We start from the raw sequence: 23,431 nt of genomic DNA, 5'->3' as shown, positions 1-23,431 counted from the left end.
TCCAAATCTGTATACATTTCTTTGTTCTAATGAACACAGAGAAATATATTTGGAAGAATGCTTATAACCAGAGTTCTTGGACCCCCTTGACTAACATAGTAGGAAAAATTACTTCATAATTTTTTTGTTCTGTTGAACACAAAAGAAGATATTTTGAAGAATGTAAAACAGTTCTGGGGCACTTTTGACTACTATTATAATTTTTCCTACTATGGTGGTCAATGGGGTCCAAGAACTGTTTTGTTACACGCATTCATCCAAATATCTTTCTTTGTGTTTAACCAAACAAAAAAATGATATAGGTTTGGAACAACTAGAGAGTGTGTAATTCATGACAGAATTGAACTATCTGGTGAATTTCTAGTGGGAGATTTGAGGGGTTGTTTTCCTGGTAGACCAGTTGCCAAAAAAACACCTACTCCTACATTTGCCTCTCTTGGTCTTTAGCATCAGACAATTTTGAGAAAACAGTTAAAAGCACACCTTCCTAAATTTGCCTCTGTTGGTCCTAGCGTCACACAATTTGAGAGTATAGTTTTATGTCTATTGTGGTTAAGGGTGGTGAGTTTCATGGATGTGATACGCTCCTAGTGGAAGATGTGAGGGGTGCTTTTCCTGGGCAAAACAGATCCTGCCCCGATATTATCCTCTTTAAGTATTACTTTGTCATGTAGTGCCTGTGGCTATGAAACATTACAATGTCTATGGCCTTAGGAATAAATGCTTAATGAGACTTACAGTGTTGCTTTTGTGCATGCATCAGACTAATTGTTTTGGACTGTATGTGCAACCATGCATAAGTTTGAGGGGGGTAGAATTGAGGCAGGTGGGCAAAACAGATCCTGTCCCAAAATTACGCCCCTTGAAATATTATTCTGTCATGTGTAACATGTAGTGTTGTGTGTGCTGTTGAAATATTAGCTTATCTTCTGAAATTAGATAAAAATAGGGCTTCATTTTGCCCTCTCCTTATTGATTGGATCGTTGCAAGTTGGCCTGATACACTACCTGTCACGCTCGGAAGAACTGGACTCAAGGGCAGATTCAAATCAAAAGAATTTAATAAATCAGCAAGACAAGAGTCAAAAAACAAAATAACATAACAGAGTTCCGACAATCCAAAGGGTGAGACAGAGGCAGGGTCAAACAGGCGTGTGGTCAGACGAGAGGCATACAGTGTCCAAAGGGAAATCCAGAGAGTAGTCAGACGGGCGAGGGTCGATCGAGGTGCAAACAGGATCCAGAGGGAAAAGGCAAGCTCGTAATCCCAACCGAAGAAGACTAAAGGATGATCCAGTACCGAACAGCAGGTCAGTCCCGGGAACAAAACTCCAAACAAAAACACTCAAGGTAACTACGACTAGAAGAAAACAAGATTAGAATATTCCGAAGGTAGCAAGAGCGGTGTAAACCATGCAACACAACAGTAACTAAGGAAAGAAAAGAGAGGAATATAAAGGGGAGAGTTGACAGTAGAGATAAGAGACAGGTGTGCGCTGCTGAGCCGCTCAGCTGATTGCCAAACCGCGTCAGCTGCGCAACAGAGTAGTGATGAGGAGAAAGTGAGACAGTGAAAAGGAAAATCAAACCCGGGACCTGACACTACCGGTACCCATTGGACAGTCAGTATAGTTCTACTTTTTTCTGAGTATTACGTTATGAAGAGATGTCTTTGAGAGGAGTTTAATGTTTTTGATTAAAGATTACAAGTGCAAATGAATTAGAAAATGTGCACAGATAAATCATTTATAACAAATACTGCAACACTAAGAAAATTAGAATTATCCTTTTTTAATTCCATACTGACTTAATTTCAAAACTTGATTTTACTAAGAGGTCAAACACATTTAGAGTGAATAAGTAATATTTTGCTTTGTTATAAAATAACTCATAGACCTAATAAAACCTACACAAAAACATTAGAATATATTCTATAAATGCAAACTACATTTCTAATAAACAAAGGGATACTAAGAGATAAAACTAGGAAGAGGGTGGGGAGTCAAGTGTTACAGTGGCACACATATCCCAAAATGTCTTATTTCTGTACGGTACGTTCTCTGAAACTTTTGTTTTGTGTGTATTAACATCTGGCTCAATCTGAATAGTGGTGTCATTGGTCTGTGCAGTAGGAGGTGGTCCCTTGTCAACATCTTGCTTTAGTGATGGAGGACTAGCAAGAGAAACCAAGGCAGGATTTGAAGTAGGAGGTCATTCCTTGTCAACATCTTGTTGTAATGGAGTGGGACTGGCTGGAGAAACCACAGCATTTAAAGTTGTTACAGGTCTGAATGGTTGCTGAATGGTTTTGGGGAATGGTATCGGGAAAACGTCCAGCACAGGTCTTTGAGGCTGCCATGTATAATAGCCTGTTTTCCACAGGAGGTTCTCTAAGGTTATGCTTCTGAAATTAATGAGCAATCGTCTGGAAATCCGGAAAGTGGTGTCTGGATCATAGTTTGAATTGTCGATGTGTTCAGTCACATAAACGTTTTCAATCCAGTCGTCATCGTCCACACTGATAATAATGTCTTCATTATAGGAAGAATAGTCTTCTGGATTATATGAAGGAAGTTGATGAGCTCCTGGTGAATTTAGATTGCCAATCACATAGTATGGGATATCTACATCTGGTAGAAGTCTATCACCATACTGATCATATCTGTTTTTAAAATGGTGAAAACCAAAATGTCCTTGTCCGGGTCATATTTAGAGCGCATTTCATTATTGTTTTCAAAATAAATGCACTCATTGGCAAACCAGTACAAGAGTTTGAGACCATGTCTGGGCCGAGGTCGACCAAACCCAGCGTCTCTCAGCTGGGCTATTTTATTTAATGTTTCTACCATGGCTTTTTACCTGAGGAGAGGGAACATCAATATTTTAATAAATATGAAAAATCACTCTGGACTTTAAGACATAATTATATCTGAAATAAAAATAAAATTATAAAACGGTCAGTTCTGGTCCTTGATTCTGATTGGCTGAGCCAAGTTCTAGGCCGTTATAAAATACCCCGATGTATAACGGCTGACCGCATTACATAGCCTAAATATCATTTTATTTACTTTATTTTATGAAACTTGCTACGCATATGGAATAACCGTTTTATTAAAGCAATAAGCCCTGCGATCAGTGGGTGCAGTGCATTTTATAACAGCTAAGGGGGTTTTAATGACTCCGTTTCGCGTCGTGCCACAACGCCCTTAGCTGTTATAAAATGCACTGTAACCCACTGTTTCTTGGAACTTATTGCTTTAATTGAAACAGTGTTGTTACGTGTTTAAAAATAGACACTCACAGCTTTCTGAAAAAGTTTAAATATTTAATTCAGTAGAAATATAGATAAAGCATCTACTTTTAAAATGTGATTAGAAAAAGGAGGAAAGGAGATCATACCTTTGTTTGGCAACCATCAAATAAATGTTGGAGTTTCTTGGAAGTTGCTCTTTGGGTCTAGCTGTAAGAAAACTTGACGATCAACTTACTGCTGAAACAGAAACTTCACCAGAAAATATTCTGGATGTGTATGGTGTAAGGTTACAAGGGTGTATACATACAGTAAATGTATGTATTGCATAGCGCTTAAAAGTAAGTCATTTTGACAGGTCTAGTTTAATGCTACACATAGATTAAATATAAGAACTGTATGACTTTCGTTTGGTTGTGTTTTGGATGCTCCTGTGATTTCTCCCTGTGTATTTATTAAAAGACTTTTGGAATTCTACTCTTTCATCGTGCGCTTTATATACACAGTCATACCATGACAGTTGGTAATACTGTAGTAATGAAAAAACATGAAACAGAATGTCAAATTAATATAGGTTACCATTGAAATATATTGATTTGTATGGCTGTGTGCTTCACTGTGTTTGAACATGAACATGACACTCATACCCAATTGTAAAAGCCTGAATTGAACTCTCCATAGAAACACCACACCCACACTGGCATCTGCTTCCGTTTTCCTGGTTAAGTTTGTTAAGCCTGTTTTGTGTTTCTGCAGCTAGAAACAGACAACTCGCAAGAAAGGTAAGTGCAACTTTAACAGTGTTGTCAAAAAAGGTTTTGATCTCCTTTACAATTTTTGTTGATTCAATGTCTGTTTTTTATTGTATTTTGCAACAGATAGTGAAATCGTAGATGAAATTATACAAATAAGCTACATTAATACGTTTAGATGAGAGGCTGTGAAAAGGATTCAGGAATATTATACACAAAGCAACAAAAAAGTCACTTCCGGCAAAAGGTGAAAGTAATTCAATCTTTATTATTTAATGCTGTTGTTGTTCTTTATCTTTTGTTTTTATCCCTGTGTTTTTTTTGTTTTTTTTTTATGAAACTACTATGTTTGTTCTGATGTTTTATGTATGTCAGTGCACCATGTACTATAGGGACAATTTAACAAAAAATACTGGGATAAACCCTGTGTGCATGTGTGTACTTAGGAGATGATGTTATGCAAAAATACTTTACCTCTACTTTGTTTAAGAGCATTGTAAGGCTGGTGTTATGTAAGAGGGATTTAGTTTCGCTTTCCCAGCTAATATGCTGCTCTCTTTTAATCACAAAACATAGAAACAGTTATATAGGGGCGGTTTCCCGGACAGGGCTTAAGCCTAGTCCTAGACTAACTTAAATGTTAGAGGTGTCTTGATCGAAAACAACTTGCACTGACATAACTTAAAATATATAAGTGCGATTGTTTTGTCTCAAGATGCAAGCCTGTAATGTTGTTTGTAAAATTGATTTACATATCCTAATTTAACTAAGGCCTAGTCCTGATTTAAGATAATCCTTGTCCGGGAAACCGCCCCATAATGTTTATATTTAATCTATGTGTAGCATTAAACTAGACCTGTCAAAATGACTTACTTTTAAGCGCTATGCAATACATACATTTACTGTATGTATACACCCTTGTAACCTTACACCATACACATCCAGAATATTTTCTGGTGAAGTTTCTGTTTCAGCAGTAAGTTGATCGTCAAGTTTTCTTTGTCTACAGCTAGAACCAAAGAGCAACTTCCAAGAAACTCCAACATTTATTTGATGGTTGCCAAACAAAGGTATGATCTCCTTTCCTCCTTTTTCTAATCACATGAATTACTTTGCTTTAAAAATATCTATATGTGAAATGGTAAATAAATCAAACGAAAGAAAAACGAGATGTCACAAACAAAAAAGATGAGAGGCCACATGAATGAATACACGACTTGTGCAAAAGCAACTAATGCAAACCTGTGATGTGAAAACACTGTTTGAACCACAATAAATAATATCATTTCTAAAGTATACAGTATGTTTGTATTTAGAATAGAAAACAACTTTCACCTGAGTGATTTAGTTTCCCAGTTCTTTTTCCAATTACAAAATACTTTTGCGGTGACAATTTAGATACTTTCTCTTTGCCAACTCTGTTTTCTATCTAGAATTTCAAATACATTTTTAAATCGTATTTAAATACATACAGTGTAGGTGTAAACACTTAATAGTAGTATAAGTCTCCTTTTATCTGTTTTCAAATTAAAACTGTATATAGTTGGTTTAACTCATTCAAGGAAATGGGAAGGAACAGACTATACGTGCTTAAAGTTGGTGTTGTAAATTAGCGTTTCTTACTGCTGGCTGTGTCTTTACTAACATAAGTGGTTTGAGATTTGGTATTTGATTCATGTCTGAACGGCCAAATCACAATAGATTCAGATCATTCAGGAGGACATCATATTTATTTGATGTTGAATGACCACTGTCTCACAGGCTGTAGTGTTTTACAGTTTAAGTTACATTTGGAGACAGAGAACACAACGTCGTACTGTCACATTTTCACAAAGTCTATAACATTAGGTTATCTTGCATGCTTATTTATATCATCGATATTCATCTCTCCTCCTCAGGTAAAAGACAATGGAAACAATTAATGAAATAGCCCATCTGAGACGCTCTGGGTTTGGTCGACCTAGGCCCAGACATGGTCTTAAACTCTTGTACTGGTTTGCCAATGAGTGCATTTATTTTGAAAACAATAATGAAATCCGCTCTAAATATGACCCGGACGAGGGATGTTTTGGTTTTCACCTTTTTAAAAACAGATATGATCAGTATGGTGATAGACTTCTACCAGATGTAGATATCCCATACTATGTGATTGGCAATCTAAATTCACCAGGAGCTCATCAACTTCCTTCATATGTCTCAGAAGACTGTTCTGCCTATAATGACGACGACGACAGCAATACAGACCGGATCATTGTCAGCGTGGACGATGACGAGTATATTGAAAGAGTTTATGTGACTCAACACATCGACAATTCAAACTATGATCCAGACACCACTTTCCGGATTTCCAAAGGCCTGCTCATGTTCATCAGGAGAATGGATTTGGAGAAGTTTCAGGGATCTGTTCAGGCATCTTCTTTGGATGTTGCTGTGGATTTTTCAGCTAGTCTCTTTCCAGAACACCCCGTTAATGTTCACAATCAACCTCTGACTACTCCACCAAGCAGTCTCACACCTCAGACCATCCCAACTTCAAATGTTACTGTGGATCTTTCAGCCAATCTCTCTTCAGAACCAGATGATACTGTTGACAAAGAACATCCTCCAATTTCTAAAAAAAACCCTGACATATTCATACCCATGGAAGGAGATTTTGAGGACCTGCAGATGACTTGTTGGAGAAATTGTGCCATACTTTAAGTCATTCTGAGGCCAGGTGAATAGATGCTAAAATAAGACCTAAGATGTGTCCGACAATCGTTTTATTGTCATGACCCGTGTTCTCTTTGACCTATTTATAACAACCTGTACATTGGCAATGACAAAAACATAATTTAGTCACAAGAAATTCATTTATCGGTGCTTACATTTGAAAACGGACATCCGCCTTAAAGTTTTCCGCTATTTTTTATTCAAATTACTTTGAAATTTGACCTATACTCGGCTGTCCATCACACATTCACAAATCTCGGCGGAAGCAGTAGAGCAGTCTCTAACGTTTTCGTTGTAAGGCCCCCTTTGTGTAGAGTGCATCGCTTTGCGGCCCCCCAAAATAAAGACTTATGATCCAAAAACATATTTAGTTATACAATGCTGGAACATCAATTCTTTTGGTTGGTGGTCTTATTTTTCTGATGTTTGATTGCATTAAATCTATGATAAATTTCTATATTTTATGAAAATAGTGTCCGTCTTGGGGACCCCCGAGGGGCCACAGCCCCCAGTTTGAGAACCACTGCAGTAGACCATCCAGGTATTTCTGTTATAACCATTTTTTGCATATTGAGGTTTCAGACATACTATTCATGACTCATCCTTAATTTATAAAGTATGGAAGTAGGCGATTTCGGACGCAGGGCTAGTTTTACTGACTAACAATTAGTTAGGGCTTATTAGCTGTAGCTTTTTATTGGTTAAAACCAAGCATGCCACACATATCTTGCAGTGGAGCCAAAGCAATTTGATCGCCCCCTGGTGGCTAAAACCCATAGAGAAGGGTGAGCAAATAATCATGATTTGTGAAAAAAATAATAATAATGAAACGTGGAGAGACGGGTTTCAGTCCCACATCAATGATATACTGTACCAATTTATTTAATTATTTACAATTAACAGACTGCCACTGACAGTATGTGTAAAATATACATTATATCCAATTATACATTTGTTTGTATATAATTTGGTTGATTGCATGTTTAACAATTCATGTTGTTCGTCTTAAAATCACTTTAACTGTAAAAACAATTGCATATTTACATTAGTGTTGATACAGTATGTGTTAAACAATTCCATTTAACTTGCTGTACTCTAGATCTGTAACTGTACATATTTGGTAGGACAAACGTTTAACACAGTGATGCTGAGGTGAGAAAATAAAGACCAATTCCAGCATAGAGAGGTTCAGTGAATGTTGTGTTAAATGTGTGTAAGTGTTTCAGTGTGTGCATGTCAGAGATGCTGTAAAAGGACAAAGTACCAGCGGGCCAGTTCAGATACACTCCTACTCTGTTCCTGGAGTCTGAACGGACAGGTGTTCTCTCTTTATTGTGATAGACAGTAAATCCGTCACAAGAACAGGTTAGACTCCACGACTCTGCATTGCGTCCAAACACACTGTCACTCTCTCCTTTCCGGTCGATTCCCTTGTAAGTGACTGATATATCGGCTTCTCCGCTCCATTCAACCTCCCAGTAACAGCGTCCAGACAGACTCTCTCTACACAGCACTTGTTGAGCATTTATATCAAATCTCTCTGGATTATCAGGGTACTGCTGATCCACTCTCACATATTTTACTGATCTGTTGTCCTCAGACACTACGAGATACGCATGAGCTGTGTTAGGATCCAGAGTGAGATGACAGACATCTAGACACAAGAGAAAACATTCACTGTACAACTGTATTATAGGAGTAGGTAGTATTACCAAAATATTACTCAACAACACACTAGTGAGTAATAACATGTTTGCTTAAACTTCAAGAAAAAAATGGTTTATACATTTGTAGAAAAAAGTAAGTGAACACTGTTCTAATCATGGAGGAAGAGTTTTACTGTTATTTTTATTAATAACTTTGTTGTTGACTTTCAAGGGGGCAGAACGCTTCGGATTCTAAAGAGCATTTGATTGGACAAGATTTAAGTATAGAAAGATGTCATAAAATTTCTAGATTTTTTTGAGTGCAAGTGCAAGACTGTCCATTTTGAATCCTTATATCGTCTAAATGCGAATTTTGTCAGCGCTTTAGCATATTACTTTATTCCTTAAAGGAGCAAGGTTGCAAATTGCAACTAATGGCTCCACGTTTTTGTAGAAGGAGATAACATATTTGCGAAATGCGCTCTGTAGAGCACTTTGTCTGTTTAGGGCTTCTGTAGGAACAACATAATGAATTCCATGCAAGAGGACTATGTAGATAGAAATAGCTCATTCGAAGGTAATAAAAACATAACGCTTCATTATGTAAGGTCTTTATACAACTATGAAGTTATGGATATTATATTGCATTTCTGTCAATGGATCTTCCAAAAAATTACACACTGGTCCTTTAAGGCTAACATATTTTTAATAAAAGGAAAAAGCTTTCATTTTGATTTCATTTCTACCATCACACGATACAGTGACATACCACTCAGCTCTTGTTTATGTGTATACTTACATTTTTGTGGTCCTGGTGTAATCCTGATCTTTCCCCCATAATCCACACTAAAAAACACCGAAAAAAAATAAAGTAGATCACATTCTACATGGGATAAACCTGTAGAGCTCAAAAAGCTGATTGACATCCATTAGATTTAACAAAGGTTAACAGGAGATGCCCCTTTTTCCCCACACAAAAGGTAAAACACAGCATTTACCCTTTTTGAATGTCATTACCTATATTTTTAAATCTTGTCCCGAATTGCCCTGTTCCTAAACCCTTCTAGAATTGTATAGTACGTTTACATGACAACAAAATGTAAAGTTTCACCTTTGTCCTTCTGAAAAGTTTCACATACAGATAACAATGCTGTCCAAACAATCATCATTCACAAAGATCCAATAAATGACTAAAACGCTGTTTTACACATGCCAGGTCAGTACTTGGCAATGCCATTTTGTGAAGAAACATCGCATGCCAGCACACATACTGTACATATTATCGTACATGTCTAGAGACTGAACATATGCATGCGTATGATGTCAGCTTTTACATAAAAAAACTAGAATTTTGTAACCCGTTTGAAAAGGTTTGTGTTTTTAGACCCCTGCAACGCAGCTATAATTTGAATGCACAACCAAACACATTAAATGTTTTTTAAACTGTTGTGTAGACATCCCTTAGTACACACAAATAAGACACTGTGGAGTCCATGCATTATATAAAACACATTTATATATAAAACCTAATGAGCATTATGTTGTTTGGCCTCATCCTTAAGCTGTGTTCCCACCAAACGCGAATGAAGCGTTAAGCGCGAGTGATTTACATGTTAAATAATAATAACGCGTGATTCGCGCGAGTTGAAAAATCTGAACTTTGGCAAAAATTTGCGCCGCGTTAACCAATCAGGAGCTTGCTCTAGTAGTGACGTTATTATGACGTAGCGAGCAGAGGCAGAAATCCGAAACAACAATGGAGGACAAAATCATCTTTGCTGTATGTGGATACCCGGAGTTGTACGATACATCTTACTTTTATCGAAACAATAATAAAAAGGATCTTGCTTGGAAGAAAGTGAGTGAGGAGGTCGGACAATCTGGTAAGTTGTAATAAACGATCTTTACTCAACTTGAGCTATATATATACACGAGACTGGAGCCGCCTGTCAGAAGCCCCTCCCATGACGCGAATTCGCGTCTGTTCTGAAGTCAATTTCACTCGCGAATGAAGCGTTTGGTGGGAACACTCAGTTAGTCATGAATGTTTATACGTATTTTCTCATAATTCTCACAGAAACATTAAACACTGATGTATATTTCATTTTCAAAATAATGATGAGGGAATATAATAAGAATCACACAAACACATAGGACATTATTACTTATTGCCGTGATTCAGAATTCATACTTGAGTTTGCCCAGTGTGCACTTCGGATCGTTCAGTTTATGGGACAGCAGCTGAACTCCTGAGGGTCCCGGGTGATTGTAGCTCAGGTCCAACTCTCTCAGATGGGACGGGTTTGAAGTCAGAGCTGAAGCCAGATAACCACAGCCTTCCTCTGTCACCATACAGCCAGATAATCTACAAAAACATAAAACATTCATTATCACATTAAACAGTAAACTTGTTCGAGATGCAGTATATTCTTAACATATAGATGGCAGTTGTAGTATTTAAGTCAAGTGTATCACATGTGCTAGTCATGCAGTGCATTTCAGACACAAGTTCAGTGTCACATAAACATACTTCTTAAACTCACATCTCCATATGCCATTTGCTGATACGTTACAAAGATCAGTTTATTGACATAAATGAATACCTCAGTATCTCTAGTTGACAGTTTGAGCTCTTCAGTCCATCAGAGATGAGCTTCACTCCTGAATCCTGCAGATCATTGTCACTCAGGTCCAGCTCTCTCAGAGGAGAGTTTGAGGATTGTAGAGCTGATGTCAACATTTCACAACTCTTGTTAGTGAGGTTACAGCTCGCCAATCTGAACAGAACACAAAATAACGTTTTAAACAGACCCAGATACTAGTGCCAGTATGCTATGCTATTTTCTAGCAAATTGACAAAAATCCTAATATAGTGATTTAGAAAATAATTTCATCTGTTTTAGTCACATTCATGACAGAAATACATCAATATGAGAACAAAGAGAGCATAACACAGTAACTCTACAACGTTAGGGATGCACGATATATTATCGACCAAATCGGTATCGGCCGGCCTATTAATGGTTCTTTTCTATTGTTATCGCTATCAACCCGATAATAAAATCAGGCAGATATATTAAAGCCGATAAATTCCAAATGTCTGAATTATTTCTGTCTTGTGACCACTTGTGGCTATTGAGAACACTTTTTCGGGTTGCACTGGAAGAACATCTATAACTAAATAAACATTATACTAGAAAAGTTTAAAAGTTAAAGAATCTTTAACTAGTGTAAATTAGGCTTGGTACATGTTTCAGCTTGTTTTCTGTAGTCAATGTTTTAAAAATATAAGCAGTTGTCCTCTTTTTGCCTTTTGTTTCAGGCTCTGAAAAATGTATATTAATAAAGATACTGTATATCGGCCAATATATCGGTTATCAGCTTCCAACATTAAAGAATTATCAGTTATCGTTAACGGCCAAATTTCACACATTGGTGCATCCTTATACAACGTCTAAAAAGATAGAAGTATCAGCCTACGACTTATTCCTCTCATATCTGTACTGAACTCCATCAAGAATCTGTCAAATTAAAAGGAACTTAATGATTATATTTCAGCCTTCAACACTCACACAGCTTTTCTGCAGTTCCACACCGCTGGCACCAGCCTCTCGCGGCCATCCCTTGATTTAATGATAAACGTTGTAAGGTCCAACTCCTTCAGCCCCTTCTCTAATAACTGGATCATATTTGCCAAAGTCGAACACTGTGTAAGAGACAGGTTTTTATTTCTGTCAGATTGTAAAAAAATCTGAATTTCTTCCGAAACCGAATTGTCCTTCATTTCAAGCAAGCATTGAGAGAGATTCATCCATCTCTCCGGGCTGATGTTGTTTTTTTGAACCTGTTTAAGGTTCTGGATCACGTTCTCAAGACTCTTTGAGCTTTCTTCCATGTGTGTCAAGAAACCCTGTAAAAGTCTCTGATTGGACTCCAGCGAGATGCCCAAGAGGAAACGTAGGAAAAGATCCAAATGTCCGTTTTTATAGTTTGAAGCTTTCTTTACTGCTCCATTCAGAAACACATTAAGAGGAACATTCTTACACCTGCTTTTGTACGTTCCTCTGAGAAACATTTTCAGAACGTAACAGTTTTTGTGTAAATAAGATAAAAACACAAAGCAAGCAGCGAAGAACTCCTGAAAGCTCAGATGAACGAAGCAGTAAACCCTCCTCTGATGAATCACAGATTCCTCCTTAAAGATCTCGGTGCAGATCCCAGAATACACAGAGGCCTCAGTGAGGTCTATGCCGCACTCTTTTAGGTCTTCCTCATAAAACATCACGTTACCCTTCATCAGCTGTTTGAAAGCCAGTTCAGACAGTTTCACAAGCACTTCTCTGTGTGACTTCAGGAGGACATCTGGATCTCTCTCATCTTTCTCCTCATACTTCTGATTCCTCATGTTGATCTGAATCAGCAGGAAGTGGATGTACATTTCAGTCAGAGTTTTTGGGATGTCTGCGCTGTGATCTTGATTCAGGATGTTTTGAAGCACCGTGGATGAGATCCAACAGAAGACTGGTATGTGACACATGATGTGAAGACTTCTCGCGTTTTTAACATGCGAGATGATTCTGTCGGCTTGATGCTCATCGCTGATTCTCTTCCTAAAATATTCCTCCTTCTGAGCATCATTGAATCCCTGGATTTCCGTCACACGCGTGATGTATTCAGAGGGGATCTGATTGGTTGCTGCAGGTCTGGAGGTGATCCAGATGTGAGCAGAGGGAAGCAGATCTCCTTTGATCAGGTTTGACATCAACACACTCAATGATGAAGTCTCAGTTGCGTCTAAAACTTTCTCACTGTCTGCAAACTTCAGCTCAATTCTGCTTTCATCCAGACCATCAAAGATGAACACAACTTTACACTCGTCATAAATCTTTGAGTCCAGATCTTGAAGTTCAGGATGAAAGTCCAGCAGAAGTTTGTGAAGACTGTACCGGTCATCTTTAATCAAGTTCAGCTCTCGAAACGGAAGCACGAACATGAAATCTACATCCCGATTGGCTGTTCCCTCAGCCCAATCCAGAAAGAACTTCTGCACAGAGACTGTTTTTCCAATTCCAGCGATTCCTTTTGTAAGAGCACTCTTGATTTTATCTGTCCTCTCTTTTATGTTTTCCTCACATTCTAGTTGCAGTTTAAAGATGTCATTACAGAAAATCTGAGTGTCTTGTGTTCTGTTTTTCTTCTCCATGTGTAAAACCTCATGATCTTCATTCACTCCATCACTCTCTCCCTCTATGATGTACAGCTGTGTGTAAATCCTGTTCAGGAGGGTTTGATTCTCTCGTAGCTTGATTCCCTCAAACAGACTCTCATACTTGTTCTTCATGCTGGTTTTGTGTTTGTCTTTGACTCTTTGCAAGACATCATTCGCTGCCAATCCAGCAGAACCGGGTGCTGCCATGACCTTGTGTGGCTGGGGAACAGGACGGGTTTTAAATCTCTTTCTGCACTGAGGACAGCTGAAGTTTTCTGACTGATGTGACTTGTCCCAATAGCTGCTGATGCATAGACTACAAAAAGTGTGTCCGCAGGTGATAGAGACTGGATCTCTCAAACTTTGCTCACACAGTTCACATTTACACTGAGGATGAAGCAAAACGGACTTATCCACACTGCAAAAATAATCAGAAAGAGAAATAAAAAGATAACCAAGGTAATTGTACATGTTTCTCATGTGATTAGACAATGAATGAAATTTACTAGGAAAATGTTGTGTTGGTGACTTACACCGTGTCTACAACGGTGCATCGCGCCACGTCCGGTGTGGACAAAATCATTTAATTATAATGGGTTCTAATGCGTTCTATTGTCTGTTGTCGCATCACATCCGGTGTAGACACGGTGTTACAAAAAAACATGTTTTTGTAGCTATATTGTAATCTTGTTCTATTGCAATTATGTGTTCTATTTGTTTTGTAATTAAATACGTATCTCCTTTCGTGATAAAACAATCGTAAAACCTTACAGCAGCACAGAGTGACTGTTTGTATTATTTAAAACATTACTTTTAATTTCACGGATTGCAATATCACTCCAGTTCAACTAAAGGCAAACAAACAGCAAGAAAACCAAGAGATATTCTAAATATACAGCCAAACAGAATCACGACAGTAAAAGTGCGTGTGTATCAATAAGAGATCACCTGGGTTCAGAGGTCACTCCTCCATCACTGAAACTGATTGACTGAATCATGGAGTTGTTACTCTTCATAGACACACAACTGGGTTCTGGGGATGTTGCCATCTTTTTCTCACTCCTGCTGATAATTTAATAAACTACAATAATTTTGTTATTTATGTTTACAGTCGTAAAGGCTGCTTTCGGTCATTTCAACCCAGCATTGGGTCAAAAATGGACAAACCCAACAGTTGGATTATAAATTATCCTATGCTGGGTTGTTTTAACCCTTTGTTGGGTCAAATATAAACATTTATAAACATGGGTTAATTTAACTCAACACTTGGGTTTGTCCATATTTTGACCCAAAGCTGGGTTGAAAATAACCCAACTTTTTTAGAGTGAAATAAAGAACTCAGATGTTTGATCCAAGCATCTAAAAGTTCATTCAGACAATAAAATTACTTTGGGTTATGTTTCCACCGTTTATTATGATACTTGTCTATGACTAATGATTTTTTTTACATGTTTCACATTCACATTTTTAACAGATATGTACATTCATTTGCACGCTGCAGGTGTGAACCCTGATAGCACACATACATGATGTCTGCATTTACATCTGCAATACATTAGTTTGTTCATCTGCAATATGCCTCTGAGACGTCTATCATCTCGAAGATGTCTATGATTTAGAATGGATGTAAAACTGCCCTTTCTAAGATGTTTAGCAGATGTTTTTACACAGCAGATGTTTCCCAGACCTCCAGATCTTTAGCAGTTTACAGACGCACCTGTGCAATCTGGGAAAGTTGATGTAATCGTATTTGCATTACATATTTGTGTTTTAATGTTTCATTTTATTCAGCGATCTGTTCTCTGTGTGTTATAAACTAACGTTATTTGATTGACGTCTGGTGGGAGAAACTGCTGTAAAGTCACTTTCAAGCTGCCACAATGATTCAGACTGAACCGCGAACCGATTGATGACTCACACACATGAATGATTCCTCGACAAATTATAGATCAACTGAAACAGAGGTACAGAAATATTACCAGGGACAAGTAATATACTGTAACTTTACTGGTACACCGCAGATTCTCAAAACCGAGTTAAGTTCCCTAAAGGATCCAGCGGCGCATTGATCATGTGTTGATGACGTTTGGTCTCTGAATATAGTTTAGGAAATGCTGACTTTGAGCGTCGAGAAAACGTAATTAATAACGTTACCCATAAGGAATAATATTTCTCACAACTGTATGCATTGTGCAATTGTAGTGAACATTTCCTTATACAAATGTAATATCTTCTTTAAGAACGTAATATGTGTACTTGACCCCAAACCTAGCATTAAACTCTGTCGACTTTGATTAATTAATGTAACTCACATCTCTGACACAATGTCGTGACACTTATGCAACAACATCAAAATGATAAAAGTTATGAGAATGGCATTAGCGGACTTACCTTTTACCTACGTTCAAAGTCTGAAATGGCGCCTTTTGTCAAGTACCAATCGAAACTGGTTTCGGTTTATACAGTACAACTATCACTGGGCGGAATCAAATAAAAGGTGTGTTTATAAGACTTCCTATGCGGCGCAGCGCAGACTGATAAATGTATGACATCAACGTCACGCGAGAACAGACTGCTTCGTATGCTTTAGAATCCTCTCGCGGTATTTTGATGTTGCACTTTGATTGATCTGCGCAGCTCCACAGAAGGTCGAACTCACGTCACGACATCAAACGACTGTGATTGGTAGCTCGTGCTTGATCTCCTCATATCAGAGACGAGCAAAACTGGATTGAACCAGTAGATGTCAGTGTTCACTCAGAAACGAACGTACCGAGACACCGAGAACTTTTATTTCCTGCTTTTAATTCTGATCAAATTAATTAAACTGAAGTGTTTAAAATGTTCAAGTAAAACATATCTAAAATGCACATATTTATATGTTTCTGGTAAAACTGTATCATATACACTGATCATATAATATGAATATAACATTTCTCAAGATGAACTATAATATTCACTCTGTTTGACCAATTAAATTCGAGAATCAGATCTATGAATGTCCTAAAATAGCATTTAAATCACATAAAATAAACTTTTATCCGTCAATTTGACAGTCCAGAAGATAGCAGTGTTTAAATGAAGTTATAAGTAATTATCTTAAATGTGATGCAGATTTTGGAATTGCATTTTCTGTTTTGACCTTTTTCACATTCAGGGCATCGGCCTGTAAAATTATTTTATTAACAAAACCTCTATTATGCTGCAAGATTTTGATAACTTATTTTAATTACTTGCCATTTACATTTGGTTGGGTGGTTAATAACACGTTTTTCTATGGTGTAACACATAATTAACATTGGTTTACTCAGACTTTAAATTTACAAGTTTATTTAGCATTTTATGTTTTATCCTGGGAAAAGTACAGTGACTTTACTTTAAATACATTATTATATCAGTCCTCATCGTTACCTCAAACATTGTGCTTGAACTTACAGCACCACAAATATAGGCGAAAATGACCATTGCACCACATTCTTGTGCAGTGTGAATGCTTTACCCATCACCACTTTAACACGACTTTGGAAATAGGCCTATGTGTGAAACAGGCATGAGAGGTTGTACTGACAACAAATGGCAAAAGTCAATATACTGTAGCTGCAAGTTATGACAGGCATTTTAATTTCTATAGGAAAACAATGCATGGTGGGCACATGCATGTAAATATCAGTGAACTATTTCAAAGTCTGTTTGAAATTATACACTTCAACTGTCTGATACACTGACAGTAACTCACATTGACAATAATGCAACGTTGTGACTGATGTCCCTGATGGAGGGAACGAGACGTTGTGTCGAGCCGACAGATGGGGTTCGTCCCTGAGAACCATTCGCTTCCGACTTCTTAGAAAAGGCCAATGAAATTTAAAAAAGGGAGACGGCGTGCCTCATTAATTCACCTTTGTTCTGAGGAGCCTGAGACCTCTCACGACTGCTGCAGTGGGCAGCACGTGTTGTGGTTGTCACGGTCCTGCCCTCTTGTTTCTGAATTTCTAGTCGTGTGGCAGGATCGGGACGGAGTCCCCTTCACCTCTGCCTGCCTGCAATTGGGTTCTTCCTCACCATCCGTGACAGTGGCAAGAAAGACACAACGTCTCGTTCCCTCCATCAGGGAACTGAGGTTACATCCGTAACCAAGACGTTCCCTTTCTGTCGGTCTCTCGACGTTGTGTCGAGCCGACAAATGGGGTTCCTATGGAAAATGCCAAAACACTGTGCCCTGTCACAATCTCTGGCGACGCGACGGTGACTGGCCTGGGCGTGTAAGCCATGAGCGCTACCGCGAAATTGTAACCTACTAGTGGGTAGGTAGGGGGTCCCAGAGCTTTCTTGAAAGGTGGGAAGGACCCTGCCTTCGGCCTCACAGGCGGCGGCCTTGTTTCTCTAACAGCGAGAAGCCGCCCAGTACCGTAAGGCCACTGGGTAAGCGCTACTTCCTCAAATGGGGAATGTGCTACAGAGACCACTTCCTACCACAGGGAGGAGTTTAGTAGAGATACCAACATGGTCTCACCGTTAGGGGAGAACTCATGGGAAGAAAGTGCGGACTGAAGGAGTTAACCACAAGGTGGAGGTCCACCTAGGGAAGGTCATGGGTTACCAAGGTGGGAACCAATCATGAGGACAACGTCCGGTAGCACTAGGTCCGTTTAGAGCTATGTTGTGGATAACTCAGTTGTACCCGGCCTAAGGGGCAGGGCTGCTCTGCCCAGCCCGCCCGCAGGAGGTGCTTGCTTAGTGATGGATGGAGTGCCTGTTCTTCACCCAGTGGGGGAAGAAGGGAGGCTAGTTTAGTATGCTGACCCCCCTAGAAGAAAGGGGGGGAAGGTACTGTCATAGGAGTACACCCTACCGGCCGCCGGTCTTGCCTGATGCCTGCAAGACTCGAGCTGAAACCGGTTTTACGCGGAGGCTGTAAGACCTCGCGAAGGTGATGGGTGTAGCCCAACCCGCAGCTCTGCAGATGTCTGCCAGAGAGGCGCCTCGAGCCAGTGCCCACAAGGAGGCTATACTCAGTGTGGAGAGAGCTCTCACCCAGTGGGCGCGGGCAAACTTATGACTGGTACGCCGTAGTGACGGTGTCCATGATCCAGTGCGCCAATCTCTGTTTGAGACAGCCCTCCCTGCTGATCTCCAAAACAGACAAAGAGCTGCTCAGAGCTCCTGCGGCTCTGCGTGCGGTCCAAGCAGAGGCGTAATGCGCTTACTGGACACAACACGGATGGGGTTGGGTCTTCCTCCCCGGTAGGGAGCGCCTGTAAGTTCACCACCTGGTGTCTGGGGGGAGTGGTGGGAACTTTGGGCACGTAGCCGGGCCGGGGTCTCAGGATAGCGTGAGAATCACCGGGCCCGAGTTCTAGGCAATCTGTGGACACGGAGAATGCATGTAGGTCCACTACCCTCTTGAGCGCCATCCGGAGAGCCGTCTTCATCATGAGGAGAGAAAGAGCGGCATCTCCGAGGGGCTCCAGGACCGCATCAAGGTGGTAAGAGGGTACGGAGCGCGGCTTTCCCAGGGTAAGGGCACGTTATGGCATCCCAGGCCAGACCTCTGCATGCCCGTTGCACATGGCACCCCAACCCGGCAGGGAGGCGTCTGTCGTCACCACGACGAGCCTCGTGACCTGCCCGAGAGGGACACCCGTCCGTAGAAAGGTCATTGAAGACCAAGGGGTTAGGGTGCGTCGGCAGAGAGGCGTAATCACCATCCGCCTGCTGCCGGTGTGCCACGCTCTCCAGGGAACTCGACTCTGTAGCCAGTGTTGGAGCGGTCTCATGTGCATCAACCCGAGGGGTATCACCTCCGCCGAGGATGCCATGTGCCCAGGAGCCTCTGAATTTGTTTCAGGGGGACCGCTGACTGCTTGAAATATTCCAGGCAGTTCAACACTGACTGAGCACTTTCTGTAGTCAGTCGCGCTGTAATGGAGACAGAGTTGAGTTCCATACCAAGAAAGAGTATGCTCTGCACAGGGGAGAGCTTGCTCTTTTCTCGGTTGACCTGTGGTCCAAATCGATCTAGGTGCCGAAGCACTAGGTCCCTGTGTGTACAGTACATAACAGATCTCGCGAGTGTGTCAAATGAGCCAGTTGTCGAGATAGTTTAGTACCCACACACCTCCCTCCCTGAGGGGAGTGAGGGCGGCTTCCACGATCTTCGTGAAGACTCGTGGGGACAGGGACAGACCGAAAGGGAGGACTCTGTACTAATATGCCTGTAGCGAGGAAGGCGGGACGAAAGCCGTGGGGCAGGAAGGCGGGGCCGATGGCATGAGGGATAATGAGTATCAGCTGTACGCGCACCGGTCCCGCATGTCTCACGGGGGAGCTCGGGAGCATAAGAGGACGAGCGACGGGACTGCCGACGAGAGAGGACCGGGCCCGGAAATGTTAAGTTTTGTTTATGTTCGTGTGGCTGGCAGTCGTCCATCAGGGGCTGCCGGCCTGTTTTTACTGATGTCTATTGTTTATTTATTTTTGATTAAAGTGTTTGAATGTTTGCCGGTTCCCGCCTCCTTCCTTCCGTTTTATTGAGCTTTGTTACATTGGTGCCGAAACCCGGGAGGAAGGAGGGACATGCTGTCGAAGAGCCCTCGCCGCCGAGCGGCCTCGCGGTGCTAGGGAGTTCGTGCAGCGCAGACGAAGGACGTCCGCTAGTGGCTGCCCGAAGCGGTGGTGCCGGAGAGAGAGAGCTCGACGGGGGACGAAGACCTCGCTGCCGTGCTCCTGGGCCGAGGTGGGATGGCGGCCGTAGAGAAGGGAGCGGAGGAGTTCGGGCTGTTTGCCGTGGGCCGGAGCCTGCTGCTGTCCACCGGGAAAAAGGGGAAGAGCAGGGAACGGAAAACTCGCTGCCGGCTGCCCTCGGGGGGAAGCCATCGCCGGCCGCCAGGAGACGGAGGAGGATCGGGTCGCCCCAGAGCGTACCGCACCACCGCATAGCACCGCGAGGAAGAGCCTCCCGGCTGGGCTGAGGACAGAACGACAGCGTGTCAGAGAACCGGACTATTTTTTTTTACCTCTCTCCCCTCTCTCGTCTTGTCGGTGCGTACCCCCAGGCACTGGAGCTCTCAAGAGGGGGACCCCCAGGGGGGAGTAAGCACAGGCGCGGTGGTACCCCCCGGCCTGTGAGGGGCGATGGAGGTATGTAGCGAGGAAGGCGGGACGAGAGCCATGGGGCAGGAAGGCGGGGCCGATGGCGTGAGTGATAATGAGTATCAGTTGTACGCGCACCGGTCCCGCATGCCTCACGGGGGAGCTCGGGAGCATAAGAGGCCGAGCGACGGGACTGCCGACGAGAGAGGACCGGGTCCGGAAATGTTAAGTTTTGTTTATGTTCGTGTGGCCGGCAGTCGTCCGTGAGGGGCTGCCGGCCTTTTACTTCCGTATTATTGTTTGTTTATTTTTGATTAAAGTTTATTGTTAAATGTTCGCCGGTTCCCACCTCCTTCCTTCTGTTTTATTGAGCTTTGTTACAAGGTTGTAACCAAAATGTATAAAACTACAACTGTGCATTTCAAATACTTGTGAATGGCATAATTATTCAAAACAGAGTACAGAGTACAACAAGTGTTGTCCCCATCATTAATATTGTATGTCTGTATGCTTTTTGTCTCCTCAGATCTGGTTTACTCATGTGATTTTACTAAAGCTGTAATTCGATTAGTCATCTCGGCTCTGGTGGGTGTGGCTACTGTTGCTATACTTGTTTATGACTTCAGATCCTAAAGAGAAGTTGAATTCACCTCAGTCCCCTGATGTCCTTGTGATATATAAAAACTGTTGTGCAGTAAATCACAAACGAAAAATGGATTGTAAAAGAATCAAGTTAAAATAAAATGAAGGTAATGTGAAAGCTTCTGTGTATGTGTACTTGTGTGTATATTTGAATGTGATCTTTCATTTGTTATCTATGAGCTGCAGTTGAATATGGAGATTTTGAGACTGTCCCACAATTTCCTGACCACACCTACAGTAGTGAACAAACAGATGTAAATCGGGGATTAGGGTTGCCAGGTCCATTTAGTTTGAATTATTTTCTTAAATGTGAGCACAGGAAGTTCCTCATAGGACACTGAGTTACAAAGAAGTGAACAAAAGGATTCAAAAGAAACTCCAATTAACATGGATGAATCTGTTTTTACCCTGAATTTTTGCTCCAGATGATTGAGAGGTATGTAGAGGTGTGGCTTCATTTAGCTCAAGCTTAATAAAATGTGGGAAAAGGTTTTACTACATTTTTGTGTGACCTAAATGAGCTCATATAACATGACATAACAAATTGTTGCATATTACAACTGTTTAAAAGTTTGTCCAATTGGGTTTTTATTAGGCTACTGCGTTTGTATGCTCAATGTTTTGTGATATTCGTTGGTTAGTGAAAGTATACAACGAAGCTTCTTAGAGTTGGTTTTCTAAACTTCACCCTCCTGTTATCTTATTAGGCTAATTGTCTTATTATTGTTTTCCTGTCCAGTAATGATCCTGTCATTACCTCCCCTGTTTATTTCTCTGGTGGTTTATGTCCTGTGCCTTGATGTGCCCTGGTTGCCTGAACCATCCTGGGACCGCATCACCCCCCCAGCCCCTCCCCTTCTCTCACCACCACCCAACAGCCCTCTGTGCTTCTCAACCCCTGAGAACCCTGATCCTGTACTGCCGACTGGACCTGCCCATGTGTTCTGTGTCCTGATTCTCATTTTCATCTTGTTTTCCTGACATCTCATGCATGGGCAAATCATAAATNATTTAAATTAAACACGATGAACTACATAGCATGATATCGTAAAAAAATGTTATTGTTGTCATAGTTCACTACTCAGTTTAAGCTTTGACATAAGCTTTCTTTACGTAACGTGTAGCCTACATCATAGTCTATGGATAGATACAGTGAGGGAAATCATTATTTGATCCCCTGCTGACTGAAATACAAATCAATTTATAACCTTTATATAACATTTTTTTCCATTTTATAGACCCTTCATTTCTTTGTAAGCAGGCAAACTTACAAAATCAGCAGTGGATCAAATAATTTCCCTCAATGTATATGAGAAAATGCCGCACAATTAAAATAAATAAATAAATCATAATTGTCAATAACCCTCGCTAATATTGTAATTTCAGTTATGATTTCGATTAATGGAATTTACATTGTTTTTATCTCATTGTCTTGCATGCATTTACTAAACCCTCTCTGTAAACATTTTTCGAAGCCGTTAAGTTCGAAGTGGCTGACATGTTTCAATATGGTGCTATGTGACATGCAACAAAACAGTGATTAACATAATATAAGTTTGAATTTGGTGACTTACACAACGAAATGATTATTACAAAACACATTACCGAAATTTACTTTCATGCTGCCAAAACGCTCTTTGTCCAATATCTCCAAGAACACACATCAAAACTTTAACAAATTCACGCTGCACTGAGAGAAAAGGTTTGAAAGCACAACACAGCTAGGGTCGACCCTGCATATATATGAAAAATATCCGTGAACTTTACAGTTTCCCCCGCTTTACTTTGTGACCCGCTCTCCCCACAACTAAAACACTCAATGAACAGTTATGACACATTAAAATAGCAAAAGAAATAGAAGAGAATTAAACATCGACTTGCTGATATTTCTATCAATGTATTTTCATTTCAGTATCGATGTACAGTAAGCTATATAACTGAAGACGTTTTGAGCGCTTCTGGCCCCAAACGCCATGACTCCGCAATAAATCCATTAACCATCAAAGCTACAGTAGGCCTAACTGTAATAGTGAAAACCTAAATACTCAACAAATCAAACACTGAGGCTATTACTCACCAGTTAGAGCGCAGAGACACAAAAATACTTGAATGTTCATCTTATTCCTCG

The 23,431-nt window shown here is 40.5% G+C and overlaps 2 protein-coding genes across 5 annotated transcripts; one reads left to right on the top strand and one right to left on the bottom strand.

Annotated features, from left to right (window-relative positions):
* The first annotated feature begins 3,976 nt into the window (after positions 1 to 3,976).
* LOC130548761 (uncharacterized) lies at positions 3,977 to 21,432 on the top strand. Of its 4 annotated transcripts, XR_008962082.1 has the most exons (5): positions 3,977 to 4,032; positions 4,129 to 4,249; positions 5,012 to 5,072; positions 5,901 to 7,255; positions 21,188 to 21,432. XR_008962082.1 is itself a non-coding variant. In XM_057325769.1 (3 exons), the coding sequence occupies exon 3, from the start codon at positions 5,911 to 5,913 to the stop codon at positions 6,700 to 6,702; it is 792 nt and encodes a 263-aa protein (XP_057181752.1). In that variant the 5' UTR covers positions 3,977 to 4,032; positions 5,012 to 5,072; positions 5,901 to 5,910; the 3' UTR covers positions 6,703 to 7,448. The 4 variants fall into 4 exon arrangements, 1 of the variants encoding a protein (XP_057181752.1); XR_008962083.1 differs by lacking the exon at positions 21,188 to 21,432 and having other exon boundaries at positions 6,203 to 7,448; XR_008962081.1 differs by lacking the exon at positions 21,188 to 21,432 and having other exon boundaries at positions 5,901 to 7,448.
* Positions 7,576 to 17,322, bottom strand: LOC130548762 (NACHT, LRR and PYD domains-containing protein 3-like). The gene is made up of 7 exons (XM_057325770.1): positions 15,961 to 17,322; positions 14,518 to 14,634; positions 11,933 to 13,987; positions 10,964 to 11,137; positions 10,552 to 10,725; positions 9,160 to 9,206; positions 7,576 to 8,368 (listed from the first exon to the last, which is right to left on the bottom strand). Exons 2-7 carry the CDS (start codon positions 14,616 to 14,618, stop codon positions 7,848 to 7,850), a joined length of 3,072 nt encoding a protein of 1,023 aa, XP_057181753.1. The 5' UTR covers positions 14,619 to 14,634; positions 15,961 to 17,322; the 3' UTR covers positions 7,576 to 7,847.
* Positions 21,433 to 23,431: the final 1,999 nt, after the last annotated feature.

Source organism: Triplophysa rosa, linkage group LG25 (genome assembly GCF_024868665.1).
Source record: "Triplophysa rosa linkage group LG25, Trosa_1v2, whole genome shotgun sequence".
Lineage (NCBI taxonomy): Eukaryota > Metazoa > Chordata > Actinopteri > Cypriniformes > Nemacheilidae > Triplophysa > Triplophysa rosa.
Note: the sequence above shows the minus strand (reverse complement) of the source record. Positions and strands in the feature narration are given on the sequence as shown.